Source organism: Callionymus lyra, chromosome 10 (genome assembly GCF_982586985.1).
Source record: "Callionymus lyra chromosome 10, fCalLyr1.hap1.1, whole genome shotgun sequence".
NCBI lineage: Eukaryota > Metazoa > Chordata > Actinopteri > Syngnathiformes > Callionymidae > Callionymus > Callionymus lyra.
The window spans coordinates 11,914,630-11,938,204 of NC_141827.1; the positions used below are offsets into that span (position 1 = coordinate 11,914,630).

The 23,575-nt window shown below is 39.0% G+C and overlaps 2 protein-coding genes across 3 annotated transcripts; one reads left to right on the top strand and one right to left on the bottom strand.

The window, feature by feature from the left end:
• Positions 1-325: 325 nt before the first annotated feature.
• b4galnt1b (beta-1,4-N-acetyl-galactosaminyltransferase 1b) lies at positions 326-12,954 on the bottom strand. Of its 2 annotated transcripts, none has more exons than XM_087800908.1 (11): positions 12,717-12,954; positions 8,548-8,763; positions 8,302-8,478; positions 7,153-7,259; positions 5,970-6,007; positions 5,719-5,899; positions 4,140-4,232; positions 3,884-4,074; positions 3,133-3,273; positions 2,822-3,056; positions 326-2,006 (listed from the first exon to the last, which is right to left on the bottom strand). In XM_087800908.1, the coding sequence occupies exons 2-11, from the start codon at positions 8,754-8,756 to the stop codon at positions 1,789-1,791; spliced, it is 1,590 nt and encodes a 529-aa protein (XP_087657034.1). In that variant the 5' UTR covers positions 8,757-8,763; positions 12,717-12,954; the 3' UTR covers positions 326-1,788. The 2 variants fall into 2 exon arrangements, with proteins under 2 accessions (XP_087657034.1, XP_087657035.1); XM_087800909.1 differs by lacking the exon at positions 12,717-12,954 and adding an exon at positions 9,373-10,906.
• A 3,642-nt stretch (positions 12,955-16,596) lies between these two features.
• os9 (OS9 endoplasmic reticulum lectin) lies at positions 16,597-23,559 on the top strand. Its single transcript, XM_087801243.1, has 14 exons — positions 16,597-16,758; positions 17,031-17,213; positions 17,850-17,913; positions 18,023-18,099; positions 18,209-18,307; positions 18,407-18,608; positions 18,999-19,148; positions 19,241-19,293; positions 19,570-19,621; positions 19,701-19,783; positions 19,865-20,264; positions 20,583-20,750; positions 21,077-21,186; positions 22,562-23,559. Exons 1-14 carry the CDS (start codon positions 16,606-16,608, stop codon positions 22,697-22,699), a joined length of 1,932 nt encoding a protein of 643 aa, XP_087657369.1. The 5' UTR covers positions 16,597-16,605; the 3' UTR covers positions 22,700-23,559.
• Positions 23,560-23,575: the final 16 nt, after the last annotated feature.

Below are 23,575 nucleotides of genomic sequence, written 5' to 3' on the forward strand. Positions count from 1 at the left end.
AGAGACGAGAACTCCTCTGTCTCTCTTCTGTTTCAACTGCAAATCTTAGAATCTAAATTAATTCTAAACTAAACACTTGTCACTAGGCTTGTCAAAGAATCGTGCCAACATCGAAAACTCCAGTCTATCCCAGTCATGTTGTGTGGAAAACAAAAGCAAGAAACTGTGTGCCGTCGACTCAAACTAGTGCAATCTGATTTATGACATTGATGAAATACAAAGTTATTTATCAAACCTATGCTTTGCATCTGCTCAGAGGGGGTCACAACTTCTTTCTTAGGCTGTGGGATGAATATGTCAAAAGAAACATTCACACACAATTAAGTTTGTTTTGCAAATTAATCCGATTTATTAAGCCTTTGCACATGGAAATTGCCTTTATTATTTTATGTTTGGATGGTAGGTGCAAAGATTTTGTATGTTCTGACAGGAATTAGGTGCCTCAGTGATGAAGCCCTTGAACTGTCTACGAGAATGGCATGCAAAAGAATTTCATCACTCTCCTCCTAAATGTGCTAGTTCTGAACTAGATTGAGAAGCATCCGATAGCTTCTTATTGATAAATCATCTGCCAGATTTTCATCAATCATTGGATCCGTCCTCAGTACAAAACTGTAAGTAAGTAAGTAATATTTGTATAGCACTTTTCTAGACCAGAGTCACAAAGTACTTAAACAATCAAAACAAAACCCGATAAAACATATGCTTAAAAGGTCAAGACACCACCGAGACAAACAGCTCATGATCTCTGTGAATCAACCACATAGTATCTTATCTATCTAGTTTTTGAGACAGACCACAATGGTGTTAATGATTGACACATAAAATGAAATGCATGTTTACAATCGAATAAGTCATTTTCCGTCTGCTCTAGCATGTCAACTAGAAATCAACAGACTTGTAAAGTATTTACACAAACATTTTAATAAGTCAGCACCAAAAAATGAATAGAAAACTGCATTAATGAAAGCATAGTGATCAGACATACATTGGGGTTACTTTTGGGGTGACGCAGGCAAAATAAATGTTTGTGTTAGTGTATGAATGGCTTTCAAAATATTTTTTGGCTCTTTGTTATGGCAACAAAAAAAATACTGCTCATATGGCTCATGCCATATGAAACTGAACAACATCACAAAAATATTTCAAAATATTCCTTTTGAGACCCTAAATAAATAAATACATAAACATTTGGCAGCTCTGAATGGAACTTCAAATAAAAACTTTGACAACAAGAGGGTTGTACGGGGGCGCCATCTAAAGGCCATTGTGCTTTTTGCTTCTCCAAACATCCTCAGAGCACATATTTCACTTCCTTATATTAAGAAAGTTCACCATCCTGCTCTCACTTGACTTCGCTCCTTCATTGCAAGTCTAGACTTATTGCCTCGTTCTGTTGTAATACTGTTGTAATACTGATGTAATATAGGAAACCAAGGCTGCTTCAGAGCAGACTGTGGTGGTGGACGGAACCAGAACTTGGTCTCGCGTTCTTTCACGTTTCTTTGTCAAGGAGTCACATTTGTTCCGAAGCGGTTCTTTTTGGCAAGTGTTCCTCTGTTGTAGAAGTATGGAGTACTTGCTCACTCACGGCATTTTTCCTCTGAGAAGAACCACAAAGTCGCTCCAACCAGTGGGTGTTTAGAAGCTAAAACACTTACATTTAAATTAATTACTTTTAAGGATTTAAATACAGCAGGTTTCCAGCTTGGCGTCACGTGGAGCAAGTCTGAGGACCAGCAGAGAGGTGCTAGGATCGACCACGTGGTCAACCTCTCGGCATCCAAACTAGTTATGAGTCAAACACTGGAATCGGTTCTTGAAGAAGAGGAGGCCGTTTTTCGAGCGCTGGGCGTCAGAGGTGGCAGATGGGTAACGGAATTTGGCGTAAGTCTTGTCACTCTCTGATACGCTCAACCAGGGAATCTTTATTTTTGAAGCGTGATTGATGACGACGTCGTCGCAGGAGCCCACGTGGAGAGATCCCAGGCCATCGATGAAAAACTCTGAGAGGGGATTACAGATGAAAGGGTCAACATTTGGATGAATTGAATTGTCCTCTTTTGTCATTTGTTCCCCCATTCTCTTAAGAGTAGTTTTCACTCTTTACATTGGTTTGGTTTATTTACTTCCTTAATCACACCATCTCATTCGAGGTTTGTCGTAAACATGTTACTATGGAACACACCTGGGCAAAGTGCAGCCCGGGGGCCACATGTGGCCCTTTGAATGTATTCATGTGGCCCTCAAGAGGTCAGAGTAGAACACAGACATTATTTCTGACAGCTTACAATTTAATATTGCGTTTATTATTGTATTAACTCTAAATATATAAAGATATATGTTTCTGATTTTTTTGTTTTTACTTTTCCTTTTTTTAGAAGAGTTCTTGCCCATCGAAATTATTGACATCATATTTGGAGTAAAAAATTATTTTTCCATCAGTTTCTTTTACATAAAAGGTTGATAAAAGTGTTTTGACATAGTCAGGTTTATTTTATGCTGATATTTCTTTCTTTACTATTCTTACTTGCTTTGTTTTTTCAAAGTTCTTCTGTATTATACATATTTTAGCTCTTCGCCCCCCTCCTTTGGATTGACGGCCCCTCACAACAGTCACAGTATATGATGTGGCCCCAGAGGGAATTTAATTGCCCACCCCTGCTATAGAACATCACATTTATCGTCTAAAAAGATCAACAAATTGTAACAAAAACCAAATAAATCCATTCCTCAATTCCTTTTGGGCCCGGTAGGTTAATGTTAATGTTCTAGCAGATATTTGCACACAACTAGAATAATCAATCCTCCCAGTACTCACCCAGGTGGGCCACCCTGGCCAGTCGGGGGTCGAACCCGACCTGCTGGACCTTGTCGGTGCGAGCCAGGAAGAAGTTGATGACCCCATCCGTGACCACGCAGTTGGGGAAGCCTTCGATGATGTGATGAAATCCGAGTCTCATGTGCAAACAGTCTCCGTCCTGCCCGGGCTCGGTGGAGATGGTCTGCCTGTAGGTGGCGGTGTACCCCGTGGCCTCTCGCACCGCCCCGCCCACCTGTGGACAAGTCGCTGCATCAGGGTTTCGCATGTTTTCTGACGTGAGTCGACCCGTGGGTTCAGTCGTCACTGACCAGATCCAGCGTGGTCCGCTCCAGGACGTCCACCATCTTCTCCAGCTTAGTGTTGGCCGTGAAGATAAAGTCGTCGTCGACCCACAGCACGTACTTGGTTGTCACCTGGGAGACGGCGAGGTTTCGTCCAGCAAACCAGCCCTATGATGCACAACAGACACGTCAATGATAGGCCGCCGCCTTCCTTGTGAGAATGTAAGTAAGTAAGTAAGTAAGTAAGTAAGTAAGTAATTTTTATTTGTATAGCGCTTTTCCAGACCAGGGTCACAAAGCGCTTGAACAAACAAAACAATATTCAATAAAGTATATATTTTAAAGGTCAAGATAAAACTGATAACACAACAGGAGTTCCAGAAAATCAAGGAAAAGCCTGAACAAATAGAAACGTCTTAAGATGTTTCTTAAAGGAGTCAGTAGACTCCATCAAGCGCAAAGAGAGAGGAAGATCGTTCCAAAGCTTAGGAGCAACAGCCTGAAAAGATTTCTCTCCTCTGGTCCTGAACCGTGTACATGGAACCATCAGTAGATTCTGATCCACAGACCTCAGAGCCCGAGCTGGGGTGTAAGTCTGGATCAGATCACTGACAAGGAGGAGTCTGACCATGAATAGATCTGAAAGTAAGAACCAGAATTTTAAAGTTGATCCTAAAAGAAACTGGAAGCCAGTGAAGAGTTTTAAGGATCGGAGAAATGTGAGTTCTTCTACTAGAGCGGGTTAGAATTCTCGCTGCAGAGTTCTGAATGTCCACACCTTCCCAAAAGGCATGATGTAATGTTCGATGTAGTCCCCTCTGATGCTTTTCGGTTGATCGCTGTCATCTGCGATGACGATGGTGACGGTGGGGTAGTACTTCCTGATGCTGTCGATGAGATTCTGAAGCCTATCGTAGCGCAGGAAGGTCTTCGTTGCTATGGTCACCAAGGCACTGATGTTGTACTCCGCTGTGATCAAGACGCAAAGATTCAACACTAATCCCATTTAGTTTTGGTCGAGCTGCTCGCCGTACCTCCTTTGGATCCGGTGTTGTAGAGTTTGGGCGTGGTCCTGTGACGGACCTTGATGGCGAAGGAGGCTTGATGACCCTCGGTGGAGAGCTGCACTGAAATACACAACAAAAAACAAACAGATATAATGAATGCTGTCTGAGCAACGGGATGTTTGACTATACACTGTGATCCAAATTATTACGCAAATTATATTTTCCTCAGATTTTCCTAAATAGTCGACCCACGACAGTCAGCATAATTTGCTGAGTCATCAACTGTTATTTAATGAATTCCAATGTTACTGAACAAACCTCCAAATGATAACTGTATTTTTTTTAAGAATAAAAAACTTAAAATGCACCGTTCCAAATGATTAGGCACGACAGAGTTTTATAACATTTTACAGGTTGTTAATAACTGAAAATGCTCTTTTTTTTTTAATTTGCAGCATAAGGAGGTCATAGTTACTGAAATCAAAAGCTATTTCAATTAGAATCATAAAAATCATCAGGTCAAGTAACATTTGAACATAGGACCTTATGTGATAACAGCTTCACATGTCTTGCATCCATTGACCTTGTGAGTTTTTGGACAGTTTCTGCTTGAATTTCTTTGCAGGATCATAGATCTTTTGCTTGAGGATGCTCCAAAGGTTCTCAATAGGGTTGAGGAGGTCAGAGGAGGATGGGGGCCACACCAGGAGGTTCTCCCCTTTTTATGCCCATAGCAGCCAATGATGCAGAGGTATTCCATGCAGCATGAGATGGTGCATGAAGATGATCTTGTTTTACGAGAAGCACGGTTCTTCCTTTTGTACCATGGAAGAAAGTGGTCAGTCAGAAACTCCACGTACTTTACAGAGGTCCTTTCCACACCTTCAGGGACCTTAAAGGGGCCGAATAGATGGATTATGCACAACTGCAAACCTCTGGAGGATCCTACAACTTGATGTTCATGGGACTCCAGAGGCACCAGCAGCTTCAAATATCTGGTTGATACTTTGTAATGGTATTTTAGAAGCTGCTCTCTTAAACCAATGTTTTTGTCTGGAAGAAACCTTCCTCGTTGTTCCTTCATCTGCAGGAACCCGTTTCTGCTCTGAATCAGCCACAAATCTCTTAACAGTACGATGATCCTGCTAAAGTTTTCGTGAAATATCTAAGGTTTTCATACCTTGCCCAAGGCATTGAACTATTTCACGCTTTTCGGCAGCAGAGATGCTTTTTCTTTCCCGTATTGCTTGGAAATGGTCATCTGCTTAATAATGTGGAACGCCCTCCATAAGTAGTTTTTCTTTAATAGGGGTCAACCGGCAAACTAATTGGTCACATGTGTCTGAGATGGATTTCAATGATCCAAAGAGATCCTGGGACACAATACCGTCCATGAGTTTAACTGAAAAACAAAACATTTAATCTTTATAACACTTAAATACAATTTGCGTAATAATTTGGAAGGTGTAGATAGAGTCAAAATACAATTATTCACTTGTTTTGTTTATAGATATTTTTGTGGTTTACGAAGATTGATGACAAAATCAAAGTTAAGCAACATTTAAGACAAGGATTTTTTTTTTCTCGCGGAATATAACCGTCTCACCTGTGTCCACGGTGCTGGGGTGAAACCGCGTGTTTGTATAGGTGACGAATTGAAGCTGTCGGTTCAAGTTGGGCAGGAGCCTGCTGGACACCGTCATTTGCATCTTTCCATCGCCTCTAACTCGGACGCCATCCACCTCAGCTGCAACGTTCAGCGTCCCCAGCAAGGCAGTGATGTTAACCTGAGATGGAACGAACGATGAGAGGGACGTCCAGAAGACGACAAAGCTTGTGCAGGAACTCGACACTCACCATGTGATGGTCTCTGGGAATGTCCTGTAGGGCCAAACCTGCAAACGTCAGAGCATTAATAAAGCTTCAAGACTCTTCAAGACTGTGGTGAATCTGGAGGAGCACGGGACACCATGACTTCACATGGACAAAAGAGACAGTTGTTGAGCAATCAGAACAATTTTCAAGGTCTTTTAAAACTCCTGAACCGAGATGAAGTAACTAATTCATAGTAGGTTACAAGGGGCAGACTATATTTTCCAGAATTCATCAACCTAAATGAATTGATTCCCCTTTAGAAGTGGATTTTTCAGTTAGTTACTTTAGAGTAGTGAGTAGAGTGAGTCCGTGTAAGTGTCCTGAATAACTTATTGAGCTTCAGTAGACCCTAAAGGAATCAGAGGAAGACTGGGCAGGAAAGTAATAAGCATCAGGAAATGCCAATCTGAGAGAAAATCAACCTCAAAGACAAACATTTCAAAGTTTACTTTTTGGTCGAGTCGTTGTTGGATTAAATCTGTCAATTTGGTAAGTGAATGAAAGAAGTTGATTACAATTATATTAATAGACGGAAAGATTGGTAAAGTTATACCTTTAGAATCGACTTAGAAAGTCAATTTTAAAGTTAATAATTTTACGTCTACTGTGTTGTGACAGGAATGACAGTTTATTCAACTTTATTAACATGGTGGACATGATACATTTTAATTACTGACATATTTACAACAAAAAAACATTGGAACCAACGTTCAGATGTTTTTTAAACGGTGTGGTAGGATCTGTGGCCAAATCCACATTTTTGAGGGAGACTTTATAAATGTGAAAATTAAAAAAATTAAAAAAGAACCAAAAAAGAGTATAAGTCTTCTGCTCAAGTAAATCATCACTGCAGCTGCTTGACTTGAGAATTCTAAATATTACTATAATATGTTCCAATTCTTGAAGATAGCGTGATGAAATTGCTTTTCATTTCAGAGTTTAGGAGGTTTGAGCACATTTGAAGGTTGTGTCTTTGTGCGATGTGTATAAAATGTGTTCTGAACAAACGGTGATGTCCAGACTTATTGTGACCCTGGTCTAGAAAGGCGCTATATAAATAGAGATTATTATTATTATTATTATTATTATTATTATTATTATAGTTGTGTCTCATAACGCCACAAAACTAAACATGCGTTTCCCCTATATTCTTGAGGCGTCTCACCTGGGATGATGATCGTTTTCAGCGGTTGCACCTCGACTCCCCGTGTTGGATACTGAAATGGATTATTCGCCTCTGCAAACATCAGCATTTCCACAGAGGACTGTGATCTGAAAAATAAATTACTTAAGTTATTTTTAAGTATCAACACAAAAGAAGAAACGTCCAGACAAATCAGAATCAGCTTTATTTGCCGGTGATGTAAGAACAACACAGGAATTTGTGTAGAAAAAGTGGGCGTGCATTTACAGGTATATTCAGTGCGAACTGTACATGCCATTAAAAAAATCATGTGACAGTAAATCTTTGTGTCAAGCTTTCATTTCAGGTTTTATATGTGATTTAAATCTTTTAATCATTGTTAGAACTTTAAGAATACCGTGCAGCTGTTCTGGGGTTGGACTCTTCAACCCGTTACCTGATATATTCTATATTTCCAAGTTAAACAAGACATATTAACCTCCACAGCATTTCATAGTGGTCCCTAAAGTAATTACATGTACAGTGCTTGTAGAAAGTATTTGGACCTTCTTTTTTAAGGGGGTACATTTTTTTTTTTAGAGTAGACCGTATGTTAGATTTTGTACCTACCTACATTCTTTGCTCTCTAAGAAGGTCTGATTTAAAAGGTACCAAAATATTATGGCTTAAATTGGATTTCCTTACTTTTTACTGTGAATAATCCAGAGGGTTATTTGGTTATTATTTATTTCATTAATAGTTTTGTTTATTTCCTTACTTCGTCCCCCCTATCAGAGATGTCTAGAAAGTAAATGTATTAAATTAGACCTCTCAGGGAATTTAAGTCCCCACCTTGTACTTTAGTTTCCATGTGTCCTGTGTTTTTTATTGAACACAAGATTTTTAATGTTTATTGTCATGTGACCAGTATTTAAGTTACGTATTGGCTAGTTTTAGCAGCGTGATAAAGGCTCATTGAACACAATGTGTGATCACATTTTATTTAATTTTTTTAAATTTGTATTACAAATGATATATGATGATGAATTATGGAGCATGATCATCATTTCATCGTTTATCCTCTTAGTAGAAAATGTAAGTTGCATATCTCACTTTTTGTGTACTTCCTACTTTCACGATGTGCTCAACGAACACAATCAATGGAAACGTTTTCTTCTCGGCTACATTTACCTCCTCTGGAAACTCTCGTACTCTTTGGCCCGTCTCCTCTTGATCTCCTCCAGCTCCGACGCATCGTAGGCAGTGTGCAGCGGGAGCGACGACACCCGAGGGAACAAGAGTTGAGAGAAGGGCAGGTTCAACCTTCTGCTCTCGCCCTCGCACACGCACCCGTTACGAGCCAACAAACTAGAGGATCCCAGAGTGGAAATATTAGAGCGATTTCAGGTGTGAAGAATAGGGAAGAGGACCACTTACCTGGCCACGCTCTCTCTCACGTGGAAGGGGATGTTGCTGTATCTCTGGTCAGGCGGTCTCTCCTCCGGATTACTCTCGATTAAAGCGCCTTGCCTTCGCCACTCGTCCACGGTGGTGTAGGCCCGTGTGGGCCACGAATGGATGAAGGCCAACACCAAAACTACTGAAACCAGGACGGCCAGCACGACAGTCTTCCTCAGCGAGCGCATCCTTAAACTTGAAAAAAAAAGTATATTATGAGATTAAATTATTACAGAAATGCCTTTATTGCAAGATTGAAGTAAAAACAGTTGCCAGAAACATTTCTATCTTTAGTTCTTCTGTTTTACACTGACCTACACAAGGTGGAAATACAGTCATGGCACATTTTTCCAGTGGAGTTTAATCTAAATGAGATACTTGAGCTATGAATCAGTTTGAAAAAGAGAGGGAAAAAAAACACACTGATAAGATCAGGGCCTGTTCACTCAGTTGTTGTAACTCAAAATGAAACTCTATGAAGTCATATTGAGGTTTTTACAGGAAGGGCGGAATATGTTGTGTGTAGTATCTTGTGCCAGTAACGGAAATGCAGTTCAAATCTACAATAAGCGGACGTGAAAAAAACGAGAGCAGAAAAGACACTGAACAGCTCATTGTTGGAGACTGTGGAGTGAGAGGAGAACTTTCAAGGACTGAGAAGTCACATCTGTGAAGTGTTTTGTCCGCCGAGCACCCCACAGACCACTCCTCCGCTGTCATTGCCTGCCAAGTCTGACAAGAATAAATCCACTGTTGGCGGGTTGATTCGTCACGTCTGCTGAAGACAAAACGTCTTTCTCCTACCTTTCAGCTGGGATGTGTATGAAAATCCATATCCTCTCTGACGCTCACTATCAGCTCGGCTCCCTTCGAGTGGAGGCTGGGCTTCTTCCAAGAGGAGGAAGTCTGATTTGCTGACTCGCAATTTGATCTTACTGTGACTATATTTACGGGGCCCTCACGAGGTCAAAGTTAAACTGTTTGTATAGAAATGATTTTGACACCTCAGTGCCTAGATATGATATTCACATTGTGTTATCAGTTTTATCTTGACCTTTAAAGTATATACTTTATTGAATATTGTTTTGATTGTTTAAGCGCTTTGTGACCCTGGTCTGGAAAAGCGCTATATAAATAAAAATTACTTGCTTACTTACTTACATGTCCACAGTTATTGTATTATATTACTATACAAACAATCAAATACATTTCCTTACACTGAAATATCGATGTTTTTTTCTATTCTGGCCTTCTTTTTACTATTACTATTTTTAGTCTCTCCATTTATTAATATTTAATTCACACTTTAATGTGGCACGAGTCTGCCTCACAAGAGTCACAGTACACAATGTGGCCCACCCCGGATCCAGAAAGCAAGACTGGAATGTATGACGACGACAGACAATAAACAAGTTAACCTGGACAAGCAACATGCAACTGTTTGGAAGGTTGAACTGAAGGTCAAATTTGAATTGTATTTCCTTTTTTTACTCGTAATAAAATGACATTAGTTCAACAATTAATCTTTAAGCTTTCCGAAAAATGTGTTGCCTCTCAAAATTTTAAAAATAATAATAAATCATTCATTGTAAAACGTTTTTTTTAAATGTGATGTAATAAAGTGAACTTAAGATATATCTTATGGCGTATAACTATTTAACCAAGGTATTCACATCTTTACTTGAATCATATTTATCATTTGCGTTTTTCAAATCTTGATTGAATTGCGAGATCACTGTTTTTAATGAGCTCATAACCAGAATTTCATTCTTGTCCTGTTTTATTATTGTCTTCTGTTTGCCGTGTCCTCTTAAGGCATCTCCAGAAACCGTGCAGATAAGAAAATTTTATAGACAATGTTCAACCTACAGACGGCTGGGTGTGTCGTTGAAACCGTTAAATTATGGTCATAATAAAGTCATGTCTGTTATAAAATTCTGAAAAGATGTTGGCAATAAAGTTCATTTTTTGAATATCCTTAAGTTATTAAACACTTTATTGACATAATTGTTCATCCTTGGGTGGAGCGCAGGCTTATCTGACATCAATTCTGTGATCACAGACCCAGTTCTAGACTTGTCTGTGCATCTTAAGGCCATGTGAGGCCATTTGAGCGAACTGGTTTCATCTCCAAATGTAGCACAATTTGTGAAGTCCCACAGACGGAGTTCAGAGGAAGTCCGCAGGCACCATGTGTAAAAGCAGCCTCATCTCCAGATTAAAAGTCACAATGTATAGGATGATGTGTTGTGTCGACATCTCCTGTTCATGTCGCACATCATATGTCCAGCATGTCTCCAGTATCCCCTCCTCCTCCGACAAACTATCACACGACCCAGACTCCAACCATCTCCTTATGAGCCCTAACAAAAAGGATCTGTCTCGCCTGCAAAACTCTGCAGCGAGAATTCTGACCCGCTCTAGTAGAAGAACTCACATTTCCCAGATCCTTAAAACTCTTCACTGGCTGCCAGTTTCTTTCAGGATCAACTTTAAAATTCTGGTTCTTACTTTCAGAGCTTTTCATGGTCAGGCTCCTCCTTACATCAATGATCTGATCCAGCCTTACACCCCAGCTCGGGCTCTGAGGTCTGTGGATCAGAATCTACTGACTCCTTCAAGAAACATATTAAGACATTTTTATTTGTGCAGGCTTTTCACCAATTTTCTGGGACTCCTGTGTTTGTCTTATGTGTCTTGGCCTTTTTAAGAATATATATTTTAACTGTGTATTGTTTTGATTTTTGAAGAGCTTTGTGACCCTGGTCTAGAAAGGCGCTTAACAAATAACCATTACTTACTTACTTACTTACTAGTCTCCCTTTTAACAGCATCTTTATCTCTCTGATTTCTGACCCTGCCTGCACTTTTTTCTTCACCTCATGTGTAAAAAAAAAGGATAAATCAGGCCAAGTACATTATTTGTAGCCTAAAAGGGTAAATGGTTTTATTTTTGATAATACATATATTTCAACTCTGAATTTGGCTTGGTATTTTTCAAGACTCGCTCTTCTTTTCTTTTTCCTGTCTTTTGTCCAGCTAAAAATTCTTATCATAAATTTTAAAAAAACTGCTCTCATTACTTCAGTTCCCTAAAACGTAATAGCAACATATGGATGCTTTGTTTTGGCAAAGCAGGTCAATAGTCAATAGCAGGGGTAGTAGGCATTTACATTTTTGTTCAGGGGCAACATTATATATAACGCGCCAAAACAACAAAAAAGAAGAACAAATTTACCAAAAACACAATTATGAACCATTCATTTAAAATGATATAAAAGTACCTTTTTTTGATAAAGCTAAATATTCTGAAATAACTGAAGAAAGTTATATGAAGAGTTAATGAAATAATAAATTCAATTAAATGTGTGTAATTCAACAACAAACTGGTACGAGAAGACACAACACGTTTTTCTATGTCGTTTCACGCAGACAATAAAGAAAAATCAATGTTGAAATGAAACAAAAACTTAATCCCATTATGACTATGAAGGAACCTTGGACTGTCTGAAGCAGATTTTGGACATTGATACTCAGAGACACGCCCCCCCCTGGCAGCTGTGCATCTATGACTATAAGAATTCTGCATTTTCTAATGATGACGAGCTGTGAGGATGAGGGAACATCCTGTGGTCGTGTGAGGAAGCCAGAGCCTTCTAGAAGGTATGAAGCAGCAGTACTCATTCACTTGAATAGGATAGAGGCCTGTGGAGGAGGAGGAGGAGGAGGAGGAGGAGGAGGAGGAGGAGGAGGAGGAGAGGCATGGGGGATAAAAAGATGTTACTCGGACCCTCCCAAGATCTGATCGTTATAAGTCATTCACTCGTAATACACATGTTAACTGTTAAGATAGGAACTGGATCACGAGTCTGTCCAAGAACCAGTACAGAACATCAGTGACACACATCCCTCCCACGAGCAGATATCTCACGCGTGTGGACACTGGAGTGGGAGAATCTGACAATATAAAAATATTGAGGTATTTCTCTGGGGTTTTTTTGCCAATAATAAATGTAATATAATATCCAAAGGCACATGGTCTTCCATCCGCACCGCGACGCATCGGATCCAAGTGAGCCATAAATAAAGGGGGGTCAAGACTCTACAATAAGGCCCGTGGATCTGAGCAAAAAAAACACGCAGCTTACCTCCATCCAGCGAGCGAGGAGATGGGACAGGGGCTCCTGGCTTCACGGCGAGACAATCCTTCTCGCGAGGAGACCGAGATGAGAAGAAGAACAAGAGCTGAGGACGCTCCCTCCTCGCACAGGCGCACTTCCACTGTCGCCCTCAGCAGCGCCACCTGAACATCAACAACGAATCTTGCCCTGGTGTGTGAGTGTGTGTGAGTGTGTGTGTCGCGTGGGTTTTTTTCGGTCCAGGATCAGATTAGCTTGATTAGCTGCGTCATGGTAACAGTTTGTCAGTTACTGCACGTTCGCCGCTTTCACTTACGCGTCAACATTCTAAAGCATCTTTTATAAACGTGTCCTTGTCTTGTCAAGAGTGACCATTAAAGACTCTTGCAGGTGATTGACGTTTAATTGAGCCAATGGTGACGCGGTACAGCCCAGTGACGGTGGCCAATCAGAACAGACCGCTTATAGTTAGGAAAGAAAATAAAGATAACAAATCTGATAATGTTTAATATTAGTGACGAATGGAATATAATACTTACGAAATGTATTACTACAGTTTCAATCTCGTTTAATTGTGTTTTATATTTTCTAATCTTTTTTTTTACATTTTATTTTATTTATTATTATTTATTATTTTTGTTTAAAAATAATCTTCAACAGTCTGTATGTTTTTAGAATTCTTTAAACTGATAAACTTTCTCTTTTCTTTTTTTTTTATTCATTTTTTTGCATTGTCTTTGTGTGTGATTATGATTAGTTGTTAGAATTTATATATTTTCCTGGTGCATAGTTTTAAAAAAAAAAATTAAAGCACTGGATGGACAGCGGCAGCTCTGCGTGCTTGGTTTAGAATATCAGGTTGTTTATTATTATGTTTCTGTTGAGGTGAAGTATACATACAAGAGCCCCACTTGGAAAAAAAATACCACTGCTGATGCACTTATTCGTATTTCCTCAAATCGGAATGTCCAAAAGACATATAAAACAGACACAATTGTCACAAAAAATAAGAGATGCAGATGAAAATATGATAATGTTTAATATTAGTGACGAATGGAATAGAATACTTACGAAACGTATTACTACAGTTTTCACTTATCTACTACATATCACTTCTTGCTGTGGCAGGAAAGGTCCTGGCCATGGTGATGCTTCAAAGGCTAGTAAACAACATTAGTAAGTAAGTAATTTGTATTTATATAGCGCTTTTCCAGACCAGGGTCACAAAGCGCTTAAACAAACAAAATAAAATTTAATAAAGTTTATACTTTAAAGGTCAAGATAACACTGAGAACAACACAGGAGTTCTAGAAAATCAAGGAAAAGCCTGAACAAATAAAAACGTCTCAAGATGTTTCTTGAAGGAGTCAGTAGATCATCAAACACAGAGGGAGAGGAAGATCGTTCCAAAGCTTAGGAGCAACAGTCTGGAAGGATTTCTCTCCTCTGAACCATCAGTAGTTTCTGATCCAACGACCTCAGAGCCCGAGCTGGGGTGTAAGTCTGGATCAGATCAGTGATGGAAGGACTTTAAAGTTTATACTTTATTGAATATTGTTTTGATTGTTTAAGCGCTTTGTGACCCTGGTCTGGAAAAGCGCTATACAAATAAAAATTACTTACTTACTTACTAAGTAAGTAACAAGGACAGCGCTCTGCTGGAGGCCAGAAGAAACACTATGAGGACCAACTGAAAATGGCACTCAAAAAATGAAACATAAAGCCTGGAGACGACAGCTACCGACCGCAACACCTGGCGGCAGCTGTGTCTAGAGCTGGGATCGATACACTTGAGGAAGGAAGATCTGCCAGAAGGGATCAAAGAAGGCTGAGGAGAAACAAACCCATGACTGCCAGCAACATCAACATCATATATACATGTCCCACCTGTATTTGACCTGTGGATCCAGAATAGGGCTATTCAACAATCAACAAACTTACCAGTAGAGGATAGAAGTGTGTGTGTGTGTGCGTGTGTGTGTGTGTGTGTGTGTGTGTGTGTGTGTCTGTCACACGCCTTCCAGGATCAAATTAGCTTGATTAGCTGCATCATGGTAACAGTTTGTCAGTTACTGCACGTTCTGCCCTTTCACTTATGCGTCAACATTCTAAACAATCTTTATAAACGTTTCCTTGTCTAGTCATGAGTGACCATTAAAGACATCGCTGGCTCTGAAGTTGATTGACATTTAAACTTAGCCAATAGTGAAGCAGTATAACCCAGTCACGGTGACCTATCAGAACAGACCACTTATAGTTGGGAAAGAAAATAAAGATAAAAATCTGCTAATGTTTAATATTAGTGACGAATGGAATAGAATACTTATGAAACGTCTTACTACAATTTTAATCCCATTTAAGTGTGCTTTATATTTTCTAATCTTTTTTTTTTACATTTTATTTATTATTATTTATTATTTTTTAGTTTAAAAATAATCATCAACTGTGATGAGTCTCTATGTTTTTAGAATTCTTCACATTGATAAACTTTCCCTTTTTTTATCATTCAATTTTTTGCATTGGCTTTGTGTGTGATAATGATTAGTTGTTAGAATTAATATCTTTTTCGTGGTGCATAGTTTTAGAAATATTTTTCTTAAGTACTGGATGGACAGCAGCAGCTCTGCGTGCTTGGTTTGGAATATCAGGTTGTTTATTATTATGTTTCTGTTGAGGAAAGTGAAGTCTACATACAAGAGCCCCACCTAGGGGAAAAAATGCCACTGCTGATGCACTTATTCGTATTTCCTCAAATCGGAATGTCCAAAAGACATAACAAACAGACACAATTGTCACAAAAAATAAGAGACGCATGGCAATTTCTCTTTATGTTCTTGTTCTTATCCTTAAAACTCTTCACTGGCTTCCAGTTTCTTTCAGGATCAACTTTAAAATTCTGGTTCTTACTTTCAGATCTATTCATGGTCAGACTCCTCCTTACATCAGTGATCTGATCCAGCCTTACGGCCCAGCTCGGACTCTGAGGTCTGTGGATCAGAATCTACTTATGGTTCCACGCACACGGCTCAGGACCAGAGGAGAGAAATCTTTTCAGGCTGTTGCTCCTAAGCTTTGGAACGATCTTCCTCTCTCTTTGCGCTTGATGGAGTCTACTGACTCCTTTAAGAAACATCTTAGGACGTTTCTATTTGTTCAGGCTTTTCCTTGATTTTCCTTGAACACCTGTGTTGTTCTCAGTATTATCTTGATATTTAAAGTATATCCTTTTTTGAGTATTGTTTTGATTGTTAAAGCGCTTTGTGACCCTGGTCTGGAAAAGCGCTATATAAATAAATATTACTTACTTACCTATTTTATTTTGATTTATTTTTTATTTTTCATGAAAAATTGCTGTATTTCTGTGGCTATTGGAAAAAATCAATAAAGTTTTACCTTACCTTACCTTATTATATGTCTGCCTTGTATTGTAAGTAATTTGGTTTTCATTATAAGCAGTGTGGAGAAAACAAATCATGGGCTGTAGAACTTGGTTGAAAGTAATTTTTGTAACAAATTAACATTTCTTTTTTAAATATAGTCTGTGCTGATATTGCATGTGGTCTTTCAACATCTATCAAAATAGAAATAATTTAAAATAATTTATATAATAATTAGTTACCACAATCAATAAAAAAAAACTTCGGATATTAGAATATATTTGCATTATATCGTTGTGTTGTGTCTGTTTTATTTTTTTATTTTTTTTATTTTTTATCACACTATCAATGTAAATACATGTGTACATAAATGAACCGTTAACAAGATAGTATTTTTGAAAATGAGTATAGTTTATCTTGCATCACCAAACGTAAATGGAAGCGCTAAGATAACGCCAGTGTTATCTTTGACAGTTCAATAAAGTTGTGAAGAGAAAAAAGGTTCGCGGGGCGATACAATAATGGCAGCCTCCATGGAACAGAAGCTTATTATTAGCTTGTGGGGTTTTCTCGTGACATGTCCGCTCTGTATCTCCGCCTTCTTGAACCTGGAGGAGTTGAACGATATGAAATACGGGATCGAGATCCTCCCTAATCCTGTTATTATGGGACAGGTAAAGATGCCGTTCAATTGAGCTAATGTGTAGCTTAGCCAGCTAGTAAGCTACCATCAGTTAGCCTGTTGTCATAAGTGGCTTTTTTTTAATGTCGACCACGATTATAAGCAGGGGGCGATAAACGTGACCTTTTATCCTTCACTATCTACTAGTATAACGTTTAATAAATGTTAAAATATCTCAATTTTCTTCTCATTAAAGATGACAGCAGCCCTTGAACGTAAACTTGTTTAGCGAGCACGTTTGAACAGCTGTGTTTCTCCACATAGACCAAGACAGAGGAGGTCATGATGGTCTCCAGCAAGTACAAACAGATGTACGAGTGTCGACTTCCAGCGCAGGCAGTGCGCTTCCACCAGGACTCTAATTCCGAGTCGGACTCTCAGGGCTACGAAGGACCGGACATTCCGGATCTCCTCAGTCCAATGTACAGCGCATCGTGTCTGGTGAAGGTGAGACTATTGTTAGTTCTGGCATCGTTTAATGTTTGCACAGTTGTTTATTTCAGCTTGTGATGTGCAAAACTTGTTATACTAGGAACATGAAAACATTGTATCTAACCTGACGTGTTTGTAAACCGCTTATCTGAGAATACAGCCTACTATCTTGACTGACAACATGATGCCCCAGGACATGTCAAATAAGTGCATCTATTACCTAGTAGTTGTTTTTGTCAGCCAAAGTAATTTATATAACTTTTGATGTATCATTTCTAAGAATATTTGTCATTCAGATGACACGATTTATAAATATGAAACTCCCTAGCCCACATCGAGATTGTTTTAATCGTGGTTTATCATCATTGAAGCTTTGTGAGAAATTGCCTCCAAGGAGATAAGAGTATCACTCGTTATACTTAGTATATACTTTATTGAGTATTGTTTTGATTGTATAAGCGCTTTGTGACCCTGGTCTGGAAAAGCGCTATACAAATAAACATTACTTACTTACTTACTTACATGCAAACCTCCCTGCACCCGACTATAAACGTGGGCTATTGCAGAAATTATTTTAAGACCCTTGAACCCCGGAAAGGGGTCAATAACATGTAAAAATTGCATCTTCTTTAGTGTTGCTTTTTTTTGCAGACAAAAGACTGGTGGACGTATGAGTTTTGTCATGGCCAGCACATCCGACAGTACCACCTCGAAGGTTTAAATCCTTATTTTTAACAACCTACATGTTTGGATTCTTGTGTTAGTTTCAAATATTTGGAAAGGGTACATTTTTGGCAAATAAAATGATTTGTATTCCTCCATAGACACAGAGATCAGAGGAGATATTCTCTTTCTTGGTTATTATGAGTCAGACCTTGACTGGAGCAGTGAGGTGGAAAAGGTAAACAGCTTCATGGATGTTGGCATGGAATATGAAGTAACTTGATTATATTTAAGGCTATATAAACATCATAATCTTACAAAAATGATGTAACCCTTTGTATACACAGTCCTCCAAACAACACAAGTTGAGACGTTACCACAGTCAAGCCTATGTGAACGGCTCAAAGTGTGACATTAATGGAAAACCAAGAAAAACTGAAGTCAGAGTAAGTCACTCAAATAAAGTTGCATTACCTCTGAGGCAAAGGGAAAGTGAGATTAAGCATGTTTTATAAAATACACTCCTTTGTCTCTTCTAAACGTAGTTTGTGTGTGAGGATGGCTCGAGTGACTACATTGCCCGAGTGGACGAGCCACAGTCATGTCGCTACGTCCTCACTATTCACACCAGTCGGACCTGTCAACATCCTTTCCTGCGCCCACCGTCCAGCGCCAAGCCCCAGGGTATTGTGTGTCAGCCAGCTCTGAGTGCAGAGCAGTACATGGACTATGTTAAAGCTCAAGTCTGTGAGTAGACAAAATGATAAAACACAATATTTGTCTATTTTGTATCTGAAATTAAGCTTGATCGGAATCTGTTTATTTAATTCTAACTTGTCCTTTACATTGGTTTACAGTATATCTGTAATTTATGCTCAAATAATGTTCACTTCACATAATGCACACGTTTTATTTCTCCAACATACAGGTGCAATTGTATGTGCAGTTTGTGCTTTTTCATAAACGCATATTGTGGCCTGAAAACAAATGTGTTTGAACGACCTTCCTGGCTTCCAGAATTGAATATTCAGTCGTTTGTTGTTTTCAGGCCTTTGGGTAACCTTCACCCTAAGATAACACAAGGGTTAAATCCCCCAAAAATACTTATATTTTCCTCCTTTTCCTTTTTTGTGTCAGCCGACACGAAACGTAAAGTAGAGCAGATCTCGCAGGAGCTGAGGAGTCTGGATGAGATGTTGGCGGGTCATGAAGGTTCCGATGCAGCAGTGAAAGTGACTGCAGAGGAAACTCCACCTTTAGAAGCAGCGGATCGTTCAGAAGCGAAAGGTGCATCAATGATCAAATTGCTTTATAATTATGAAGTTAATTTTGACAGGGAAATGATTGTAAAAAATGTCTTTCCCTTTTTGATGGTGCAGATATTTCAGACGTATTGGAGGATGGAGAATCAGAAGAAATCCCTATCTCAGAGGTAAACCACTGCAATTTGAGATATCTAGAAACCTTTATGAATGTGTATGCAAACATCTCTGTTTTAAGTTGTGTCTGAATATAACGGAGCATAATATTTTTTGGATACTTGCCCAAAATAGTTGCTTGAATAACTGCTTGTTGTTCTTGAGGTCAAATGTGTATCATAATATTTCTGTAATTAAATATAATTTCATGTTTATGTCACTAATTCACTTGTAGGAAAATGTAACCACTTTTGCATCAGTTTTTTTTACCCCGTTTTGTTCTTTAACAGGCAATGGATGATGGATACTCCGAGAATGAAGTCATAGATGATGCCGAAGAAGGTATTACATGCTAGAATATGACACTCTTCACTCCGGACATGTTTTTACTATTGCTCTTGTCTCCTTCTTCCTCCTTCAGTTGAAAAATTCAACTTTAAAATCATCACTGACCCAGCAGACCTGTTGAAATTTGTCCAGCATCTGAAAGAGAGCAACCGAAAGGTGAGATAGTTTGTGACTTGCCCCATGTATTCATCTTTCCATTGACTGGACTATTAAGTTTCACAAATATCTTTTATTAAGAAAGCACAAAGGGAAGATAAAGATCACTCAGGGGAAACGACAGAAGAAAAGATTACAGAAGGAAAAACGGCGGACAAGAAAGACGAAGATGAAGAGCTGCTGAAAGAGTTTGAGGATGAGATGTCTGACCTGTCCCTGCCATCTCACAAGAAAGAGGAGATAAAAGAAAAAATGGAAAAAGAGTTTGACAATATTATTAATGAGGCGCAGCAGGAATTGGAAACTGAAGGATTAAAAGGAGAGTTTGATCGCACCCAAGCGACACAGACACTCGAGACCACACTTGATAAACTTCTAGATCATTTAGAGGACAAAGATGTTCAGGACCCAGAACAGAAGTCCGTTCAAAGAGTCAACGACCCAACGAGAGGCAGCCCCAGTCTGGCTCCACAGCAGCCAGGTGAGAAATCAGTAAAGTACAGTGATCATTTGCATGAACTGTCCCTTCCCGCCATTATCCATTCAATTGTCATTACAAAGTCCACGTAAAGACACATGCACACACATGAAATGAATGCCATATCAGAAATGGATTGTAGTTTGACCCTCTTTGGGCTTCTCTAAAAATTATAATATGTCTCTGCACACTTAAAAAGTCAAATTGAATCCAGAAATCTGACGCCTTTAGGACGCATGTCATTTGGAAACGATGTGGCTCTGCTGATTGGTTTTGAGGTGAACTTTTGTTGTTTGTCCTTTTTTTGTCTCGTCACCCCAGACCAAGCAGCTGATGACCAGGTTAAGATCAAAATTACTAAGTATAAGACGGGCGGCAGCCCTGATGGGCAGGTCAAAGTTCAGGAGATGGGCGAAGGAGATCCACAGTGGCAGCACATAAAGGACGTGGTTAAAGAACAGCTAGAGAAAGCAGGACTGAAGGCAGAAGGTATGAAAGGGAGTCTCATCAACTTGCGGCCTTCATTCTTTTCTTTTATCTCTCGTATAAAGTGTCTCCTTTCATCCACCTCAACAAATTTTGAGCCAAGATTGTTTTAAAAGTCTGAAAGCCATGATGTCGTAATTAAGTCATAAAACGAGTAGATCATAAAATGTCGTTTAGTTGCACTATATCGATAAACATGTATCATCCATGTGTGTTTTTCCTTCATATCCCTCTGTTTGTTCACGACATTCTCTTACCTTCACGGAGCCACTATTGCATCTTCTACAATGTGTGTAAATCACCAACAATTCCGTGTGTTTTGTTTGAAGGAAAAATAGAAGTAAAGATTCTCACGCGGAAGAATGCAGAGGAGGCTGGTGACCAGTGGCTGACTGAAGAAGATACAAAGTCCTTCAGGGAGCTTCTGATAAATCTCCTGGTAGTTTTTTTAAGACTTTTTCTTAACTTTCTTGGGGATGTTGTGTTTGTCTCTATGTTGTCTTGACCTTTTAAAGCATCTATTTCAACTGTGTATTGTTTTTGGTTGTTTAAGCTCTTTGTGACCTTGGTCTGAGAAAGGCACTTCATAAATAAGAATTACTTACTTACTTACTTTAAAATTAACCCTTCATGGGTACATTTAATATAGTGGTGAAAAGACACAATGCTTGTACTTTTCATTCTCTTAAATAACTCCTCAGGAGTAGTGGCTCTTTCCAAATAATACATTCTAATATATGTAAGAAAAAAAATCAATCAAATCAATTGGCATAGCTAGCTGAACATCCTATTTCCTGCTTTGTAAATGATGCAGGATGATATGTGCACAATTGTTCTTTGAATAAGATGTTGATGATACTATGGTAATTATCAGACATAAGATCATATTCTGATCATGTAAAAAAAGGAGTGAAATCATGCTACTGTTGTATACCTTCAGGTGGTTTTTCAGCCATTGAGCTATAGTCTCAGCTTGTCATTAGATAAAACTGCTGTGGGACTGTACTTTTGATTCGGCCACATACATCCCTGTTGTTGGAAAATGTTTGTGTCATAGTCTAGTGTTGTTGAACAATGTAAGGAAGACTCATGCTGATAAAGATCTTTGTTTTAATTTGAACCGAGAACAGGATTTGCAACAATCGGCGTCCTCTCCAATTATGATTTGTGGATCATTATTTTGCTTCAAGGGTGTGGGTGTCACGGTTCAAACACACTCTTCTTTTGTCTTTTTAATTTGCAGTGTCTGTGATGAGTGTTGTTAATAGTTTCCCTTCAGTTTTTTTGTTTAAATAATTTGATTTATTCTGTATGATGTATCTCATAGTATAATTTAAAATTATTTGCACCTCATATCTAAACAAGGAGCGCAGTACACATTAATTATTATACATTTTTAGCTGTCAAAGTGTTGATTTGAACGTGAAATTAATATTGTTTAGACCACTAGTTTTGACTGTTTCCTTAAATGGTATAGGCGGATAAAAGTACTGGCACAAAGAGCCCCACCTAGCTGCCCCCAAGAGCCACCACAATCTTCTTAGCCTTTTATTTTTGGGGCCTCCCGAGTGTACATTTGCAGCTATGGCATGGGGAATTTTGTTCTTCACAATGAGGGGAAGCGAAAAGAACACCAGAATAAGTGACAATGTAGAGTTAATTAAAGTGTATTTATTCTCTAAACATGCGTACATGTTAAATCATCAGGTGATCAAGGAAAAAATGCTCATTGTTCTTTTAATAGTTTTGTGTCATTGGTTTGAACCAGGGAATGAAGTCAAATGTTCTTCTTTTTCTTTTTTTATGCATCACAGACCGGAGGAACAGAAGAAGTTTACAAAGAGCAAAAGCGGCAGCAGGAGCTGGAGAACAACTACAGGTTTGTGTGGGGAGAATCTCAGGAGGAGTCACAGTCCACCAGCAGCTCGGACTCGGACGATGTGGACGTGTGAGCTCGTGCAGCTTGTGGTGGAAGCTGCTTCCATAAAGATGGGCAGAGGGACAGCTCTTGGAGACCGTGTGGCTCAATTGCTATTAAATATGGCTGAAAAAATGAGCTCACCGTTTGCACATTCAGGAATGTGTGTGTGTGTGTGTGTGTGTCATTTAAAAGGCAATAGGTGTCTCGAGAAGACACGGTTTGTCTTGCACGATAAATTACAAAAATCCACTTGTCAGTTGAATGACATGTGTTAATTCTCCACTCTTGTGAGGTGGCAGGAGTTCTGAGCTGTACATTTTTATAATTGTTGGTACAAATGGTTAATTTATTATACAATGCTTTTGTCTGCTTGGTTAGGAAAGTTGACGTCAGTTTGGTCCGTAGATGTTCTTCCTGTTCCTAAAGGCTTTTTTTAAGTGTGCGGCATTTATTTACAACAAGGTCTAAATACAGTTATTCAACTTACTTTTTTTTTTCAACGAATTGTGACCTAAAAAAAAGAAGGGCTTAATTTGTATGGATGAGTTGCTGCATAAACTAAAAAAAGAATGCATACAATCATCTTTTTTCATTTCAAGTCAACCTGCTGAAATATACATACTTTTTTTATACCGACGACTGAGAGGCGTCAACCTTGGTAATCCAGTGAGTTTAAGACAAACTGACGAGAGCAATAGTTCAGCCCGTCTACAAGGTGAAAGGTTGACGATTATATAGGTCTTTAAACGGTGCCATTACAAAAAACACGGCACACAGTTGGGCCTCTTCGACCCTGCAGGCATGTGCGCGTCAGCAATGCTTCTTTACATGGACCGATGCCGCCAATCAGAAGATAACTGTCTCCTTTATGAATAAAAATCTGTTGCAATACTCATGTTTTGGTTTG

Bases quoted from the DNA above. Each gene is read 5' to 3' on its own strand.
- b4galnt1b (XM_087800908.1), bottom strand. From the start codon at position 8,756: ATGCGCTCGCTGAGGAAGACTGTCGTGCTGGCCGTCCTGGTTTCAGTA. The intron at 4,075-4,139 runs GTACGGCGAGCA...TCTTGATCACAG, and splicing joins CAACACCGGATCCAAAGGAG to CGGAGTACAACATCAGTGCC. The intron at 3,274-3,883 runs GTGTGGACATTC...TGTGCATCATAG, and splicing joins ACATCATGCCTTTTGGGAAG to GGCTGGTTTGCTGGACGAAA.
- os9 (XM_087801243.1), top strand. From the start codon at position 16,606: ATGGCAGCCTCCATGGAACAGAAGCTTATTATTAGCTTGTGGGGTTTT. The intron at 18,609-18,998 runs GTGAGTAGACAA...TTTTTGTGTCAG, and splicing joins CTATGTTAAAGCTCAAGTCT to CCGACACGAAACGTAAAGTA. The intron at 20,265-20,582 runs GTGAGAAATCAG...TCGTCACCCCAG, and splicing joins TCTGGCTCCACAGCAGCCAG to ACCAAGCAGCTGATGACCAG.